This window comes from Mirounga angustirostris, unplaced genomic scaffold (assembly GCF_029215605.1).
Source record: "Mirounga angustirostris isolate CCGP_5_RB_7025 unplaced genomic scaffold, mMirAng1.0.hap1 SCAF_12, whole genome shotgun sequence".
Classification (NCBI taxonomy): Eukaryota; Metazoa; Chordata; class Mammalia; order Carnivora; family Phocidae; genus Mirounga; species Mirounga angustirostris.
This window is the reverse complement of record NW_026991720.1, coordinates 5,705,517-5,718,440: the sequence shown is the minus strand read 5'-3', so window position 1 is coordinate 5,718,440 and position 12,924 is coordinate 5,705,517. Positions and strand designations below refer to the sequence as shown.

At 49.1% G+C, this 12,924-nt stretch overlaps 1 protein-coding gene across 10 annotated transcripts in view; it reads right to left on the bottom strand.

The window, feature by feature from the left end:
- The window catches only part of PRKAG2 (protein kinase AMP-activated non-catalytic subunit gamma 2), a 258,642-nt gene that overhangs the window by 31,650 nt on the left and 214,068 nt on the right, over window positions 1-12,924 (bottom strand). For 7 of the 10 annotated variants that reach the window (XM_045864016.3, XM_064575712.1, XM_054505148.2 and 4 more), the window contains one exon: window positions 8,082-8,188. In XM_045864016.3, the coding sequence (XP_045719972.1) occupies window positions 8,082-8,188 (107 nt within the window). The remainder of the gene's footprint in view (window positions 1-8,081; window positions 8,189-12,924) is intronic. The other 3 variants (XM_045864017.3, XM_064575711.1, XM_064575715.1) reach the window with 1 other exon arrangement.

Sequence of the window (12,924 nt, the reverse complement as noted above, 5' to 3'; positions counted from 1 at the left end):
GGAGCATAATTTTAAAAAGTCACAACCGGGGCACCTGGGTGGCTCAGTTGGTTAAGCAACTGCCTTCGGCTCAGGTCGTGATCCTGGAGTCCCGGGATCGAGTCCCGCATCGGGCTCCCTGCTCGGCGGGGAGTCTGCTTCTCCCTCTGACCCTCCCCCCTCTCATGTACTCTCTCTCATTCTCGCTCTCTCAAATGAATAAATACAAAAAAAAAAAAAAAAAAGTCACAACCGATTTCTCTTTAACACTTGCATCCAGAAGTGGTGGAATGATGCTTTCAAATTTCTAAATAAAAATTATTTTCATTATGGAATTCTATACACAGCAGTCTACACAGTGAGTAGGGTAGATACAGATATTTAAAATTTCACGTAATGACCTCCCGTACATCTGTCCATGGGAAGAATTAGGGTTGAATGTGTCCCCCCAGCATTCATACGTGGGAGCCTTCACTCCCAATATTGATGGTATCTGGGGGTAAGCTTTTCGGAGGTGATTAAGTTTAGATGAGGTCACTCGGGTGGGGCCCTATGATGGGATCAGTGGCCGAGCTCTGCCCTGAGAGGACAGTGAGAAGGCAGCCATCTGCAACCCAGGAAGGGAGCCCTCCCGGGGAACTGAATTGACCACCACCTCCACCTTGGACTTACAGCCTCCACAACTGTGAGAAGTCAGTCCCTGCTATGTGAGCCCCCAGGCTGTGCTGGTGTGTTAGAGTAGCCCGGTAGCCCGAGTGGGCTAAGATAGAAGCTACGGAAAAATGTGCTCCCCCCGCAAAAGAGGGAATAAATCAAAGAAGCAGAAAGTTTGTGTTCAAAGACGGGTGTTGCAATGGAGGAGCGGGAGGAGGTATTCCTGGCCTCAGGAGACAGTGATGAGCAGGTTGGGGAGTGAAAGCCGGAGCAGGAAGACCAAGGACCAAGGACCCAGAAGGAGTGGCTCCAGATGGAGCTGAAAACATGTCCGACAGGTCTGACCACAGAAGTCAGAAGGTGTACTGAATTGTACAAAGAAGGAAACGTAAATATAACTAGTTTCCACTGGGCTCAGCAGTGAATAAAACGGACACAGTCAAAATAAGGACAGCCAGGAAGGAATTCACTGCCACCTGAGACCCGGCTACGCTGGGACGATGGGGGCAGGAAGGCCACGCAAGGAGCAGGAACCCCCATCTGCCCGACCGGAAGTAAAACATGTCTGAAGTCCGTGAACTGAGGTAACATGGCAGTCCAGTCTAGGTTTCAAAGCTGAACTGGTTGTTTCTGGGCAGGGTGACAAGAGCGTGAGGAACGGGGACACAGGCTGCCGTGTTTACTGTAAGCTTTTCATACTACTTGACCCCTGGAGCTACTCCTATCTCCTTCTTTGAAAACCCATATACGGGTCCCTAGTGTGCTGCCTGTGGGGCTGAGCAGGCGTCCTCCCTAGTTAGTGCAGGCTTGCTGCGGGCAGGGCCACAGTGTCTTCTTCCCCCCACTCTTAGCACAGTTCTCGGCCCCCACTTTTATTCTTTTCTGGAACACTGATATGCTATCATGTCCCTCGTTCTGTATACCATCTACTTATTCACTCACTGGTCCTAAGAATAATGTAGCTTGTTGAGGAATCTTTGTCTTTTTTTTTTTTTTTTTAAGATTTTATTTATTTATTTGAGATAGAAAGAATGAGAGATAGAGAATGAGAGGGAGGAGGATCAGAGGGAGAAGCAGACTCCCCGCCGAGCAGGGAGCCCGAAGCGGGACTCGATCCAGGGACTCCAGGATCATGACCTGAGCCGAAGGCAGTTGCTTAACCAACTGAGCCACCCAGGCGCCCCGAGGAATCTTTGTCCTTTATTCTTAGCTATCCCCCTGGTTTCAAGTCCTCTGTGAAGTACGTGATACCATCAGCAAAGTCAGTACTGAAGTCATTGTCCCAAACGTTGATGAACTGAGAGGAAAAGAATCCTGTTTCTTGGCTTGGGTTCCGCAGAAAGCAGAGCCTGGCTTGCCCGTTCCCGAGGAGCAGGTGTGGAGGATGGGAGTGAGACGGCTAGCAGGTGAGCCAGCGTGCCGATGGGCGGCTGACATGGCCCCAAGCACGGGCAGGCTGGCTCAGTTCCACCCGAGGGTGCAAGTGGAGGCGTTTCTCCACTGGCTTCTCTCCTCTGCTAGTGAAGGAGGCTGGAGGTATGCCGGCGGGCCCGGGCTGAGGCGCCACCCCACTGTCCCTGAGTGAGGCGAGGGGTGGCTGGAGTCACAGGTGACGAAAGAGGATTTTAAAATGGCGTGCAAGAGGCATCCAACGCAACCGGAAACCCTCAAAGTTCTCGTGAGGTCCACGCTGAGCCGTGGATTCACTCACTGAGCCGACAGACCGCGCTTCGATGTCTCCTCCATCGGGGCGCCATGCCAGGCTCTGTCAGCTGTCTAGCTGGAACCGAGCTATGCCTGTCCTGCTTTCACCTATGGAACTGCCCAGAAAAGAAATCGGGCTCGACTTCTGTGACCTGTGTTTGTCAATTCATGGTAGGTTCCTAGAGATTACTTCTTTGACTTACTAATAATTCATTCACACATCTTACCTGGGACTGGCACCACATTCCCCACCCACAGGTTTGTTGTGTTTTTTTTTTTTTTTTTTATCTGTTTTCTTTTTTTCATCTCTAGCCTGGGGCCCAGAACACTCTTCACAGTTCCTGTGATATCACCAAGCTTGGCAATCTGCTTTCTAAGTCCCTTTATTGCACTAGAATGTGATTCATCTGGGTCAGAAAGCAAACTGGTTTAGTGCAGACAGGCACCCTCACATAATCTCTACACCCATCTCAGGCTTCAATTTCCTCTAATCACCATCTATTGCATTTTTTCCATTTTGAAGATCATTTTCCTTGATAGGGAAAAAGTACAAAAAGAGCTGAAGAGCTTTACTTTCTCTTTATCGGCACTTGCAGCACAAATCCCAAGCAAGAGGCCTCGCTCTCTCATTCCTTCTTGCTTTTATTTATTTTTTTGAGGGTGGCGGGGAGGGGCACAGGGAGAAGGAGAGAGAGAATCTTAGGCTAAACACGCAGCACAGAGCCTGACGCAGGGCTCGATCTCACGACCATGAGACCATGACCTAAATCAAGAGTTGGTCACTTAACCAACTGAGCCGCCCAGGCGCCCCCCCTTCTTACTTTTGAAATAAGCAAGCCCTGCACCCTCTCCCACTTGTGGACCTCAATTCGAGTCCCACTTAAGACCATCCTGGGTGGCTCCTCCTTGTCATGCCCCTCTCTAAGCTTGCTTTAATACTATGCTCTTCCTTCTTTATTTTCTAGGTGTTCTTACTAAGAACTTGGCCTTAGCCCACAGTGACTCGGATGCCTGCCTGTTTCCCCCCTTCATTTGCTCTTGGGTTTTATTAAAAGTTATACTGACTGAAATAGTTTACGCAACAAAATAGTGATGGATCATAATTGAATAGGATACATATGTTCACAAATCTGTGCTGACATAAATGACTGAATAAAAAAATAAGTGGGAGAGAAAAAATAACACGTCCCTTGCAGAGGCATTCCAACTAACTTACATATCTACCGTGCTCTCAGGGGGTGGAGCGCAGCCCTGCACCCCACGCATGTGCTGTGCCCCGTAACTTCCTAGGAGGACAGCACAGATGCGGAGAAACCTCACGAAGACCACGTCAGCCGGGTGACCCATGTTAAGGTCAACAGTGGTACTAAGTGTACGCACCCTTGGTAGGACAGGATGAAGTGGCACCTTATTCTCTGTGGTCTTCCTTCTAAAATGCATAATCCCAATCTGATGGTGAGAAAAACATCAGGTAAATCCCAACAGCGGGGTCTCCCCCGGAAGACCAGCTCAGTGCTCCTTAAAACCGTTAAGACTACAGGAGCAAGGAAAGTCTGAAACACGGCCACAGCCAAGAGGCGCCTCGGGAGATGTGGTGACCCAGTGTCACGGGGTAGCCTAGGTGGGATCCTCAGACAGAAAAATGACATTAGGTAAAAAGTCAGGAAATCTGAATGAACTATGGGCTTTAGGTGATAATCCTGTATCAATACTGGTTCGTGAATTGTGACAAGCGTTTGCCACACTGATGACAGATGGCAGGAATGGGGGAACCGGGGCATGGGGTGCCTGGGAAGTCCAGACTCACTTCACAGTTTTTCTATAAATCTAAAACTACTCTAGAACAAACATTCTATTAAAAATAGTTATTGTTTGTTAAGAGTATTGCTAAAAAAGTCATACTGCCGTTGTGAGGGAAGGCCTGCATAATTCTTGATGCTCCCCAACCCCCCAATCTTGGGAAGTTTTATTTGTTTTTGAGCCTCTCATCACTCCTGAGGTATCACTGTTTAGAATCTGAAAGCACTAACTCCTATCTTTCTCTGAACTACCAGGCTTCTCTGGAAGGGCTGGGACACATCCTCCTTCTCCACGGGGCCACGTAAGAAGCTGCTGTCTCTCGGCTCCAGGCCTTTCCTGTCTGGCCTGTGACTGTCTCTGGATCAGCCGTGAATTACTGTCAACTCGATCGCGTGGTGACTAGCTGCGGTGACTGTTCCCGATGTGGCATCTTGGGGGACCTGCCACGACTGCCCGGACACATACTTTCTCTCCACAGCGACTCTCAAGGAACCCCAGAAGCAGTCTCTGCTTGGACCTGGCACGGGACCCCTCGCCACGTGCCTGGAGGCTGCGCTGCCCTCCTGCTCTCTGCCTTCAAGCGTCTGCAGAGACGCTCATCCTTTAGACCTTCCGCACGCCACCCTGGTCCACGACGCTGAGGGTATCGTGCTGACTGGAGCTGACGGGCAGGAAGAAGCAATACTCCAGATGATGCCCCCGTGAGACGTAAGGACGTCAGAGGGTGAGTTTCCAGGGTGAGGGGAGGCTGGGAGCATTAGCAACAGCCCCTGCAAGGGAAATTCAGGTTGTTGCTCTGCACACACCCTGCCAGCTACACATCGAGGGGGAGGTCTTTTGGAAGCAACACGCACCAAGTGGTTACCCTGACGCATTCGCTGAGTGGCCCATGATTGTTTTCAGAGTGACCAGAGCAAGGGAAGGCTTGGCAGCAAGTCCAGGCTCCTCGTCCACACGGGCCTGTCACCAGCAACGTCCACACGAGGGATCCTGTACGAAGCCCCACGGAGCACCAGCAGGAGACCCCTAGGGCACACGTCGGGGGCTGAGAAAAGCAGCAGCGAGAAACCATGCCTTCTCCTGTAGGCAGTTACCGTCCTTCCGAGAAACAGTTCCTGGCTTGCTACTGGGCCTGGCAGAGACGGAGCGAACCGTGAGACGCCGAGCTCCCACCATGAACGGGGTGGCGGGGGGGCTGTCCTCTGACCGCCGAGCAGCACAGCCAGCGGTCAGCAAGTGGCAACGGTGCGTCAGGGACGGGGCTACCTCCCCTTGTTCCTTCTGCGCCCGTGGTCTCGGGGTGCCCCTCACAAACCGCTGCCGACGAGGAGAAACTGGCTTGCTTTACCGACGCTTCTCATGGCACGCCGGCCCCAGGACCGCAGGCTGTGCGTTTGCTTTCCGCTCGGTCGGGACGGAGAGATGGACGCTGGTCCCCAGTGAATTCCGGTATGAAATGAGAATTCTGCCAAACCCAACCATGGAGAGTCGAGCCGGCCTCTCAGAGACAGAAGCTGGAGGCTGAAACTGTCCGAGACTGTTCTTTCCTCTCGTCTGGGGGAGCCTTTCACTCCACTCTTCTCCATGCGTCTGTGCTCTCATCTCCCAGGTCTGGGTGCATCTAGGAGTTAGGACTCTGATACTTGTACCCTCAGAATAATGTGGTCATAATACGTGTCTTCTTCTGCAACTTGCTTTTTTACTTAAAAACGTATTCTTTTTTCTTTTTTAAAGATTTTATTTATTTGACAGAGGGAGAGAGACAGCGAGAGAGGGAATCACAAGCAGGGAGAGTGGGAGAGGGAGAAGCAGACTCCGGCTGAGCGGGGAGCCTGACGTGGGGTTCGATTCCAGGACCCCGGGATCATGACCTGAGCCGAAGGCAGACACTTAATGACTGAGCCACCTAGGTGCCCCCCAAAACATATTCTTGACAAACACTTCTTCTGTTCTTCTTAATGGCTACGTGGTATTATTCCATGAGATGCCTACATCAGGATTTATTGAACCAATCTCTTAGGATATGTGGGTTGTTTCTGGTACTCTGTCATCCCTGTGTGGTGTTCTCTACAAGCTTTCTTTGCTCTCGAGATGTATCGACGACTACTACTGCAGTCTGCATCTAGAAAATACTCTACTCATACCTTTCAAATGCATGTTTAACTTTGCTCCACCCATGACAACCCCCAACCCCCCTATTTCCCTGGTAATAAGGTTCAGCTCCTTCAAAGCCAAGAGCCTCCCAAGATTCACGACCGCCAGGGGATGATGCACACATAGCTCCTATTAACTCAGGAAGTGACATTACTGGATCAGGGGCCTCCGACAATCCACAAAAATAGCACATTTTTCATGTATCCCCCAACTTCGGCTAAATTTTAAATTCGGAAGAAAGTCAATTCCGTGGCAAGGGACAAGCTGAGTAGGAGTGAAAGCAGACACAGGTCTTACCAGCCATCACTGACCTTGCTGTTGGTGGGAAACCCAGGGTCAGGAGATCTGGGTCTTGAAAAAGTAGTGAGCCTTTTGGGGAATGGGAGCGAAGGTGAGAGGGGTTGACCAAGTAGTTCTTTACTTTGGGAACTGAGAACTTCTAGCTCTTTTACTATGAAATCTATGGTTACAGTTGTAAAGACTAGATTTTCCGAAGTTGCTGTCTGTCACGTTCCCCATATAGTAGTGTCCTGGATGCTTTCCTGTCCTCGTTGTGTCAAAGAATCAGAGAATCTTAGGGGTTGAGGAGAAACCGTGAAAGTTACCTCGTCTGAAGTGAATTTACCTAAGTCATAGGATATAAGGTCAATTTACAAAAATCAGTTGTATTTCTGTATGATGACAAAAAACCAGTTGGCAAATGAAATTAAACAAGAACAATTCCTGAGAGTCCTGTGTAGCTGGCACCAACTGCAGGCAAAGTGGCCCTGAGAGCCCAGGTGTCCTCTGCAGGCCGCAGGGGCAAGCTGCTGGCAAGACCGCAGACCAGGCTGAGGGAGGGATGAGGACGGCCCTGGAGCAAGGGGCAGAGCTGGCCGAGTCTGGGCACCTTTCTCCCAGGACAGCCCTGGACGAATGGAGAGGCAGGGGTGAGCTCACAAGGGCACCTTCCCCTACCACGTCCTGCCGAGGGGCCAGCTGAGGCCAACCTGGCAGGGCTCCTGCCTCTCCGGGTTCTCCCCCAGTCCTTCAGGGGGTCTCCCGGGAGCACACCCTAATAAAGCACCGACTCCCCATGAATTCCTGGTCAGCGGCTGCTTCTGGGAGCACAAGTGAAGCCACTCCCTTGTAAAGATTTATGTACAACCACAGATACTAGATCCCTACGTGTATATGCATATTTATCACGTTGGATGTAACCTGATCGTTGCAGTGAATGTATCATTTAGGACTTTTCATATATGATTGTACATCATATGGGTATAAAATGAGCTGCAATAAGCAAATTTTAATACCAAAATGATAAGGTTCAATTTTTTCTGCTCAAAGAGATCAATAAAGTTCTTTCTTGAGAGATCATCTACCTTAGTAATTTTTTTTAAACAGTGCTCTTTAAAATTAATTTATTACATATTCTACTAAATAACTAAGAGAAAAAAAGATCAGGATATACGGAGGGAGGTGGTAGAGGTTAATGGTTAATAACTCAGGCTCTAACATACCAGGCAGACCCCATCATTCACCAGCTCTGTGGATTAAGTCACTAAATTCTAGGATTTGTGGACTAAACTTTGTGATTTCAGTTCAATGACTCTAGAACGATTTTCCTTATCTGGAGAAAGAGGACAGTAACAGCACGTTCCTTCCACGGCTGCCACGGGAACGGAGAACGCAGACAAAAGCTCAGCGCGACACCCGACATGTCTGCTGGTGTCGCTGGTTGTGAATTCCCCGACGAAAGAGCCACGCGGACAGCGTGACAGCAGTTCGTGAAGACCGTGCACACTTACTTGTAATGTAGTATCAAAGACCACAAGCTTTGAACTGGTGGGAACGATGTCGTAACACTTGTGTGACCTCATGAAGCGCATGTAAACACCACTTTCTGAGTCTTCTGCTAAAAAGGAGAGAAAAAAGGCAAATATCAGCAACAACGAAGGGCTTGCTCATCAGCTGGTGAGCACGTATGAAAACCTGTGGCCGAAAGACTTATGGACACCGTGACAGGTTTTCCCATAAGCGCGAGAAGGCAAGGGCGCTCATGCGTGCAGATCCTATCCAACACCGCCCTGGAGATCCTCACCTGGACAGTATGGCAAGGAAAAGAAACAAAGGCGTACAGACTGAAAAGGAGAAAGCAAAACTGTCTTTATTGGCAGATCATGATTTTTTTTACAAAGAAGATACCAAAGAAATCGACAAAAGAAGCTCCCAGGCCTAAAAGAAATGAGTCGAGCAAGGTCACAGGATGCAGCATTACTAAAAATAAAGAAACACGTAATTTACAAATAAATAAACAAATGAATACATAACAATAAACACTAAATGAAAATACGGATCTACCCAAGGAGACAGGGCACTGAAAACGGTAACTATGTGGACAGATACACAGATTCTTTAAATCTCTGTAAATGTTAGTGACAGTTGGCAAAAGGATGGCAAGGATTCGTGGGGGTTCCAGCATATTTATAAGCGAACGGCGTGGTGCCACCATCCAACCGATGATGCAGAAATCTGGGCTTCCTCCTCATCACATGACCTCTGCCACCCTCCCCGGTTTATCATGGGGCCCTGCAGAGTTTACCGCAAATCTCTCTGTAATTCATCCACTTCTCCCCACCTCCACGGCCCCTGGCCTGGGTCTGATAAATGCCCTCACTTCCTAACTGGTCTTTCTGCGTTCAGTCCTGTTCTCTTCAATAGCTGTCCACACTGCATCCAGAATGGTTTTGCCAGATGCACATTTGATCACGTCACTCCGCTGCTGAGAACACTTCAATGGGTTTCAAAAAAGACAGAATCCCTGGTGTAGCCTATGAGACCCGGCCTGAAAGGTGTGGCCCCTCCGACACCCCAGCCTCGCAGGTCACGGCCCGCACCCCAGTGCGCGTCCAGTCACCATGTCTTCTCTTCATCCCTCCTAGACGCTAGGCTCTCTTCTTCCACGGGCCTTCAACCACTGTCTCCTCCATCTTCAACATTTTGTCCATTTCTTCTTGGCCCCGTTAAACCCTCCTGTGCTAGACTGTGCTCAAGGCCATGACTGAGAAGTTGTGGAACCAGAATTTAAACCTGGACGCCTCGATTCCAAAGCTGCGTTCCTATCCGGGATGATCACCCACCGCCCCCGCCAGCAACGGCCCAACTCCTAACCAGCCTTCATGGTTGAGGGTAAAGTATACTACTTCCAAGGGACTTCTTCGACAACCTCACTTAGCCCACACTGATCTGTACATTTTGGGAAGATTGAGAGTATCTGGGAAATATCTGGGAAGAAAAAAACTATTGTTTAGTAATTACCAAAGTAAGTGTTGGACAGCGTGACACTAACCAAGTTCCTCAACTGTGGAAGGGGCTTGTTATCCCCTGTATGTCCTACAGTAAACGCTCCGCATACGCTGCCTGGTTTGCCAATTTCATGACAAACTATGCAAACACTCCCAAATCTCTATTTCCAATCCTGACTGCTCTCCCAGGTCCTGGAATGCATAACCCTACTGCTCCACGCACCTCCCGGCCAGTTCCTTCTCAAGCATCTCCCTGCCTGCTTGAGCAAGAGTCGGCCATCCTGGTCTAGCATCCATGAACCTCCTCATTCCTCTACCTCCTGTTCCCATGTCCAGGCAAACAGCTCCCTGCGAAGTTCCCGACTGTATCTAATCTCACTTTCTTGTATTTGTCCATTCTGCTTTAATTTAAACATCCTTCTCTACGCTTTGTCCAATTTCAACCCAACCTCAAATGCCGTATTGTCCACAGAATGTTCACTATGGGCCAAGCATTTTTATATCGTATCCCTCACTTAATTTACATAACAACGTTGAGGGGTATGCCTTAACTTCTTCGCTTTACGTATTGGAGCAAACTGAGATGAGGAGAAGCTGGGGAGCTGGCCTAAAGTCAGGATTTAAACTGAAGCAGGATTTAAACCTATATCCAGGACCCCAACACTTCCCGAGAGAACTCTGCAGCTACATCAATGCACGCACACGTCGGACAGAGGCCTGTGGAGTGCTGCGCTCCATCAGGCAAGGTCCCTGGTATTGAGATGTGAAGGTGAACACAACAGGCAGTCTCTGCCCTCCAAGCCCACGTGCTGGTGGAGAACGATGGCACCCGGATATATGCCACGTGGCAGGAGAAGCCCTGGACCATGAGAGATCACCTGGGCGGACAACCAACCCTGGGTCAGAAAGGCAAGGAAGTTTAACGACCTCCTCCTCTGAAGACGTGCGGACCTCGACCTATACTTCTCATCAGCGGTCACTTCACATCTCATTTGTAGTGATCTGTGCAGCTCTAACTCTTCTCCTTCTGGGCCGATCACTCCTTTGAATGGCCAGGACTTTGCTCATCTACTACATTAATGAATTTAGTTAATAACCACTTATTGCCTATGGTCTCTGTGTGGTTCTCCGAAAGCTGGTCAGTTGGATTTGTGTGATCCTTCTCTCATGATCTCAGTCTTGGGGTGATGTGTTTTGGGAGGGAGACCAAAAGGTCAAATGCCATCTCAACCCACCATAGCAAGGGCACCTGTGGCAACATGACTCACCACCCGGATCGCCTGGCTCGGGTAGTGTCAGTCAGGTTTCTGCACTCTGGTTACTCTGACCTTCTGTCCTGCAGTCTTTGCAAGAAAGTCACCACGTGCAGCCCTTACTGAAAGGTCAGGAGCTAGGCTCCACCTCCTTGAGGACAGAGCATCTCCATACGTTATTTGGAATTATTCTGTACAGAATTATCTGTCTGTCTGTATCAGTGTGGACTTATAATACTTATTTGCGTCAGGAAGCCCCCGCGGCGTTCACCCCCCGACAGCTCTGTGTGCTGCTGGGGAGCATGCTCCAAGTTCGGATAGCCTTCTGCCCTGCTCTGACTTCCTGCATGCCCCCCCCGCCGCCCAGACTTCCCTGCTCAGACACATGGCCTCCACGTCAGCCGGGAGTCTGTGGAGAGCTGGGCTCTCTGGGATCTCCTCGGTGAGGGCCACTTCAGTCAGCGAAGGCGGTGTGAGGGGGCTCCCTCGCTCTCTGTCTGAGCACACCCCAGTCTCCGTGACGGGGGGGACATGTTTCGTCCATCACCAGAGTCTGACATTATTAGCATGGTACTTGTTACAGATCACAAACTGGTAAAATAATGACGAACAAATTCCATTCGTTATTCAGAATTGCTCAGTTTTGATCCCTCCAGGATAGCACATGACATTCAGCCATGGCTCCTTACGCTCCTCTTGGCTGAGGCACTTTCCCGGACCTTCCTTGTTCTGATGGTCTTGAGGAATCCCTGGAGGCACTTGGCAGGAAGCCCCTTGGCTGGGGAATCTGACCTGCTCCTCACAGTTAGTATGGGTTTGGAGAAGGACCTACAACATTTTTTTAAAATGTAAGAAGCCTGACCAAAGAAAGCAAAATGTTAAATATGTAAATGTAAATATGTAAAACAAATTATAGTAAAATTTATTTTGGTTTGTAATAAGGATAGAGATTATTACTGCTGTAACAAAACCATACCAAGAACAAAGGTATTAGTATTTTAAATTAGGAAAACAAAGTGAACTATTATAAAATGTCAAGGCTTCCCTACATTGAGTATAAACTTTCTTTCTTTCTTTTTTTTTTTTTTAAGATTTTATTTATTTATTTGACAAAGACAGAGACAGCGAGAGCAGGAACACAAGCAGGGGGAGTGGGAGAGGGAGAAGCAGGCTTCCCCTTGAGGAGGGAGCCCGATGTGGGACTCGATCCCAGGACCCTGGGATCATGACCTGAGCCGAAGGCAGACGCTTAACGACTGAGCCACCCAAGCGCCTGAGTATAATCTGATTATACGTGGCACCATCTGTATTATTTTCACTATGAAGTCTCAAATTACAACTGAAGAGATACAATGAAATGGAAAATAAGAGTAATGTGGAGTTAAACTAAAAAGAAAAAAAGGGACACCGGGGTGGCTCAGTTGGTTAAGCGTCTGCCTTCGGCTCAGGTCATGGTCCCACGGTCCTGGGATCGAGTCCCACCAGGCTCTCTGCTCAGCAGGGAGCCTGCTTCTCCCTCTGCCTCTGCCCCTCCCCCCACTTGTTCTCTTTCAAATAAATAAATAAAATCTTTAAAAAAAGAAAGAAAGAAAAGAAAAAAAGAATAAAAACCAAAAAACCCAAACCATTCAACAGTAACAGGTTGTTTGGAATGCATTATTAAAATTTCTGAGAATGCGAGAAGTTCAAACCCCCCTTATTCAAAGGATAACTGGGGTTAAGATATTATCAGGGTTCCGTTCTGGCTTTTTATGTCACTGCCCAGAAGCAGGATTACAGAGCATTACACGGGCACTGGCGTTCCTGGGTATGAGAGGAACCTGCTCGGGGACTGATGTGAAAGCCCACCACCCCTCCAACAGCACGCCAACCCACCGCTAGGTGAGGGAGCTGTTAACAAGCACTACTGGGAAGTAGAAAGTGTACGTCCAAGTGTTTAATTTCTGAAGGTTGACAAAATAATTTTTTTTAAGATTTTTAAAAAAGATTTGTATTTATTTATTTGCTGGGGCGGGGGGAGAGCACAAGCAGAGGGAATGGCAGGCAGAGGGAGAGGGCGAAGCAGGCTCCTCGCTGAGCAGGGAGCCCGATGC